A 6,012-nucleotide genomic window follows, 5' to 3' on the forward strand; every position below is an offset into this window, starting at 1 on the left:
GCAGTGAACTGGCTGCTTTGTTTGCCTTTGCGTACTGTGCTTCCTTGACACGTTCTTTTGCTTCGCGTCGGCAGCCTTTGAGCGACATACTCTGTCCAGATGCCCAATCTTGCTGCATGCGTTACACCGGGATTTGGCGTGCTTGCATACTGTTGCGTAGTGCGGCTCTCCACAGCGATAACAACTTATCGTCTGTTTCATTTGCTTGCTCATCGACTGTGAACTGTCTGCGCTTCGATCATGCCCTGAGCTTGCATCAACATGCTTGAGTCTCTTTTAGCCGTCTCCATTGCAATTAGAAGCTTGACTGCTGACTCGAACGTCAGGTTTGGCTCTTCAAGCAGGCGTCGTTGCATTGACGCGTCATTTGTGCCGCAAACGAGTCTGTCCCGCAGCATGTCAGAAAGGAAGGTGCCGTACTCACAGTTTGTTGAAAGCTTTTTCAGTGATGCGGTGTAGTCGCTGACAGACTCCTCCGGTTGGCGAGAACGACTATTGAATCTGAAGCGGCAGACCACCACGGAAGGCTTCAGAATGTAGTGACCCGAAAGCACGGAAAATATCTCGTCGATAGAGACTTGATCTGGAGTTTTAGGCATCAGCAGGCTCCGTAGTAAGGAGTAGGAACTGGACCCGCAGCAAGTCAGGAACACGGACTTTTTCTTCCCCTCTGGAATGCTGTTGGCGTCGAAGAACAGCTTGACTCGCTCCAGGTACTCCGTCCAGGCTCCTCCTTCCCCTTGGAATGGCTCCAATGCACCGTAGGTCGGCATGGTTGCAGATGATGCGATGCCGGAAAACTTTTATCTCGTCGGCAGAATTGTTATATTATTGTAAGGGGGTGAGCATAGAAGCGAATGCCGGAACGGGTCACCGACGGGCCCTAACGAGGGCGCGGGAAGAGCGCCCCGTAAAACGACAGTACACGTTGCTGGCGGGAGTCAGACTAGCCCGTCTCCTTGAAAAGCGGGTGAGCGTTTATTATCTTTTCTCTCTCCCTTTTTCCCTTCGCAGCTGGGTGCCGCTAAGAACGCACCTGTGGTGTCCTTGGCGTCTGCTGCCTCGAGGAATCGTCACAACGACTATGACGAGTAGGGGGCGTGGCACGCATTCTTTCGTTGAGCGGTAGCCAGCAGGCACAGCACGCACGCGCACCAACGTTAACCGGGGATAGCCGGCGTGCTGGAGGACTCTCGAAGAAATAAACCGATGGGTGCGCTTATCAGACGGAAAGATGTGTTTGTTACCGAAGTCCCAGAGCAGCCGCCGTCTCTGCCAAGGTGCGCAGGTGCCATGCAGAAACAAGCCATCAACGACTATGACGAGTAGGGGGCGTGGCACTCATTTTTCCGTACAGCGGTAGCCGGCAGGCACAGCACACACGCGCACCAACGTTAACCGGGGATAGCCGGCGTCCTGGACGACTCTCGAAGAAATGAACCGATGGGCGCGCTTATCGGACGGAAAGATGTGTGAGTTACCGAAGTCCCAGACCAGCCGCCGTCACAACTGCCAACGTGCGCAGCTGCCATGGAGAAACAAGCCAGTAACGACGATGACGAGTAGGGGGCGTAGCACGCATATTTTCGTGAGCGGTAGCCAGCAGGCACAGCACACAGGCGCACCAACGTTAACCGGGGATAGCCGGCGTGCTGGAGGGCTCCGAAGAAATGAAGCGGTCAGCGCGCTTACCAGACGGAAAGATGTGTCAGTTACATTAGTCCCAAAGCAGCCACAGTCACAACTGCCAACGTGCGCAAGTGCCAATAAGAAACAAACCAGTAACGACTATGACGAGTAGGGGGCATGGCACGCATTTTTTCGTTGAGCGATAGCCAGCAAGCACAGCACGCACGCGAACCAACGTTAACCGGGGATAGCCGGCGTGCTGGAGGACTCTCGAAGAAATGATCCGGTGGGTGCGCTTACCGGATGGAAAGATGTGTCAGTTACCGAAGTCCCAGAGCCGCCACCGTCACAACTGCCAACGTGCTCAGCTGCCATGCAGAAACAAGCCAGTAACGACTATGACGAGTAGGGGGCATGGCACGCATTTTCCGTTGAGAGGTAGCCAGCAGGCACAGCACGCACGCGCACCAACGTTAACCGGGGAGAGCCGGCGTGCTGGAGGACTCTCCAAGAAATGAACCGGTGGGTGCGCTTACCGGATAGAAAGATGTGCCAGTTACTGAAGTACCGCAGCAGCCGCCGTCACAACTGCCAACGTGCGCAGGTGCCATGCAGAAACAAGCCAGTAACGACTATGACGAGTGGGGGCGCGGTACGCATTTTCCGTAGAGCGGTAGCCAGCAGGCACCGCACACACGCTCACCAAAATTAACTGGGGATAGCCGGCGTGCTGGAGGACTCTCCATGAAATGAACCGGTGGGTGCGCTTACCGGATAGAAAGATGTGCCAGTTACTGAAGTACCGCAGCAGCCGCAGTCAGAACTGCTAACGTGCGCAGGCGCCATGCAGAAACAAGCCAGTAACGACTATGACGAGTAGTGGGCGTGACACGCATTTTTCCGTAGAGCAGTAGCCACCAGGCACAGCACACACGCGCACCTACGTTAACCGAAGATAGCTGGCGTGCTGGTGGACTCTCGAAGAAATGAACCGGTGGGTGCGCTTACCGGGCGGAAAGATGTGTCAGCTACCGAAGCCTCGCAGCAGCCGCCGTCACAACTACCAACGTGCGCAGGTGCCATGCAGAATCAAGCCAATAGCGACTATGACGAGTAGGGGGTGTGGCACGCATATTTCTGTGAGCGGTAGCCAGCAGGCACAGCACACAGGCGCACCAACGTTAACCGGGGAAATAATTCAAAGCGCTACAGACGGGACAAGGTGAAAAAGGAGACACAACACACGAGCGCTACTAACAACTGAAAGAAATTTATTGCTACAAGAGCAATATATACCATTTGGCACGCTCACTGCGTAAAAACATGAAAAATGGAAGGTAAAACAGTATCAAGATTTTGTGCATGATCATTCATCGAGGAATCTAACCTCTTTTCTTTTTAGCGCTAAGGAGGGCGCGCTAACGCAGGTTATCCCTCTGCAATGAATAATATAAGCTTCATACACTTCGCGCACACGCTGATGCTGGTATTTTCTCAGAACCGTGCTAATGTCAATGTTAGCCGTGCACTTGCATATTGCCACGTGGTCAGGTAAGTTTTTCCTGGCGCCATCTTTTATGTCTTTGCTATGCTCCCGTAGCCTATCGTTTAGACAGCGTCCTGTCTGCCCAATGTAAGATGACCCGCATGATAGTGGTATCTCATACACCACTTCTTTTTTGCAGTCAGCGAACTTCCTTTCATGTTTCTTTTCGCATAGTTTTGACGCTGGGCATGATAGCTGGCGTGCTGGAGGACTCTCGAATAAATGAAGCGGTGGGCGCACTTACCGAGTGGAAAGATGTGTCAGCTACCGAAGTCCCGTCGCAGTCGTCGCCACAACTGCCAACGTGCGCAGGTGCCATGCAGAAACAAGCCAGCAACGACTATGTCGAGTAGGGGGCGTGGCACGCATTTTTCTGTACTAGGTTTCAACCTATCTTTTTTCAAGCAAGGGGAATTGATTAAACAGACATTACCGGGACTAATATATGCGGACGATATAGTGATAATGGCTGACAACAAGGAAGACCTGCAGAAGTTGTTAGACATATGCAGCACAGAGGGAGATAGATTAGGCTTCAAGCATAATAAGGAAAAATCTGCAGTCATGACATTTAATGAAGAGGGCGGCGAGCATAGAATGCAGGAGTTCGTGCTAAAGGTAGTGAATGAGTACAAGTATCTTGGGGTGTGGATAAATAACAGTGTTGAGTATCTGACAGAGCATGAAAAATATGTAATGAATAAAGCTAGTAGGAATGCAGCTGTCATGAAAAATAGGGCACTGTGGAATTACAATAGGTATGAGGTGGTAAGAGGGATCTGGAAAGGGGTGATGGTCCCTAGCCTGACCTTCGGGAATGCGGTCCTGTGTATGACGCCAGATGTTCAAGCAAGGCTGGAAATTAGGCAACGGGGAGTAGGGAGGTTAGCTTTGGGAGCACATGGCAATACACCAAATCAGGGGGTACAGGGTGATATGGGATGGGCGTCTTTCGAGAGCAGAGAGGCTAGCAGTAAGATAGCATTTGAGGAACGATTGAGAAGGATGGAGGAAAAGCGGTGGGCTAGGAAAGTTTTCAGATACCTGTATATAAAGAATGTTGACACGAAATGGAGAAAGCGAACTAGAAAATTGACAAGCTAATATCTGGACAGCAGTAAGGGGGCAAATCAGCAATTATCGGTTAAGAAAAAGGTTAAAAGAACAGAGAGAGCTTTATAGAAAACAGGGATGCTGAAGAAATCGGCACTAGAAACATACCGGACCTTTAAACAGGAAATTGTCAAAGAAAATATCTATGATAATTGTAGGGGAAGTTCATTGTTGTTTGAGGCCAGGACTGGAGTTTTGCGGACTAAGAAGTATAGAGTCAGGTACCAGGAGATATACACTTTGTGCATTGCGTGCGGAGAGGAGGAGGAAACGGCTGAACACTTGATACTTTTCTGTAAAGGGCTTCACCCTACAGTGGAAGGCAGCGGGGCTGACTTACCCAAGGCATTGGGGTTTAGGGATAGTGAAGGGAACGTGGATTTTAAGAGGTTAGAAGTAACCAAGCGAAGGTTATCTGATTGGTGGCTAAAAGCAAGACGGGAGTAAAATTTCACAAGACATGGCTAGGTGGCTTGAGCCACCGCCCGATGTAAAGGGTTCAGCCGTATCCATCCATCCATCCATGTACAGCGGTAGCCAGCAGGCACAGCACTCACGCGCACCAACGTTATCCGGGGATAGCGGGCGTGCTGGAGGACACTCGTAGAAATGAAGTGGTGGGCGCGCTTACCGAGTAGAAAGATGTGTCAGCTACCAAAGTCCCGTCGCAGCCGTCGCCACAACTGCAAACGTGCGCAGGTGCCATGCAGAAACAAGCCATCAACGACTATGTCGAGTAGAAGCGTGGCACGGATTTTTCTGTACTGCGGTAGCTAGCAGGCACAGCACTCACGCGCACCAACTTTCACCGAGGATAGCCGGCGTGCTGCAGGACACTCGTAGAAATGAAGCGGTGGGCGCGCTTACCGTGTGGAAATATGTGTCAGCTACCGAATTCCCATCGCAGCCGTCGCCACAGCTGCCAACTTGCGCAGGTGCCATGCAGAAACAAGCCAGCAACGACTATTTCGAGTAGGAGGCGTGGCACGCATTTTTCTGTACAGCGGTAGCCAGCAGGCACAGCACTTACGCGCACCAACTTTAACCGGGTATAGCCGGCGTGCTGGAGGACACTCGTAGAAATGAAGTGGTGGGCGCGCTTACCGAGTGGAAAGATGTGTCAGCTACCGTAGTCCCGTCGCAGCCGTCGCCACAACTGCCAACGTGCGCAGGTGCCATGCAGAAACAAGCCATCAACGACTATGTCGAGTAGGGGGCGTGGCACGCATTTTTCTGTACAGCGGTAGCCAGCAGGCACAGCACTCACGCGCACCAACGTTAACCGGGAATAGCCGGCGTGCTGGAGGACACTCGTAGAAATGAAGTGGTGGGCGCGCTTACCGAGTGGAAAGATGTGTCAGCTACCGAAGTCCCGTCGCAGCCATCGCCACTACTGCCAACGTGCGCAGGTGCCATGCAGAAACCAGCCAGCAAAGACTATGTCGAGTTGGTGGCGTGGCACGCATTTTTCTGTACAGCGGTAGCCAGCAGGCACAGCACTCACGCGCACCAACGTTAACTGGGGATAGCAGGCGTGCTGGAGGACACTCGAAGAAACGAAGCGATGGGTGCGCTTATCGGACGGAAAGATGTGTGAGCTACCGAAGTCCCCGAGCAGCCCCCGTCACAACTGCCAAGGTGCGCAGATGCCACGCAGAAACAAGCCATCAACGACTATGACGAGTAGGTGGCGTGGCACACATTTTTCCGTACAGCGGTAGCCA

At 52.5% G+C, this 6,012-nt stretch overlaps 1 protein-coding gene across 1 annotated transcript; it reads right to left on the bottom strand.

The window, feature by feature from the left end:
* Window positions 1–209: 209 nt before the first annotated feature.
* LOC144120400 (uncharacterized) lies at window positions 210–773 on the bottom strand. The gene has a single exon (XM_077652744.1). It carries the CDS (start codon window positions 771–773, stop codon window positions 210–212), a length of 564 nt encoding a protein of 187 aa, XP_077508870.1.
* Between the last annotated feature and the right edge of the window lie 5,239 nt (window positions 774–6,012).

Source organism: Amblyomma americanum, chromosome 2, assembly GCF_052857255.1.
Source record: "Amblyomma americanum isolate KBUSLIRL-KWMA chromosome 2, ASM5285725v1, whole genome shotgun sequence".
In the NCBI taxonomy this organism is placed as follows: Eukaryota; Metazoa; Arthropoda; class Arachnida; order Ixodida; family Ixodidae; genus Amblyomma; species Amblyomma americanum.

Coding starts and splice junctions, on each gene's coding strand:
- LOC144120400 (XM_077652744.1), bottom strand. CDS start 773: ATGCCGACCTACGGTGCATTGGAGCCATTCCAAGGGGAAGGAGGAGCC.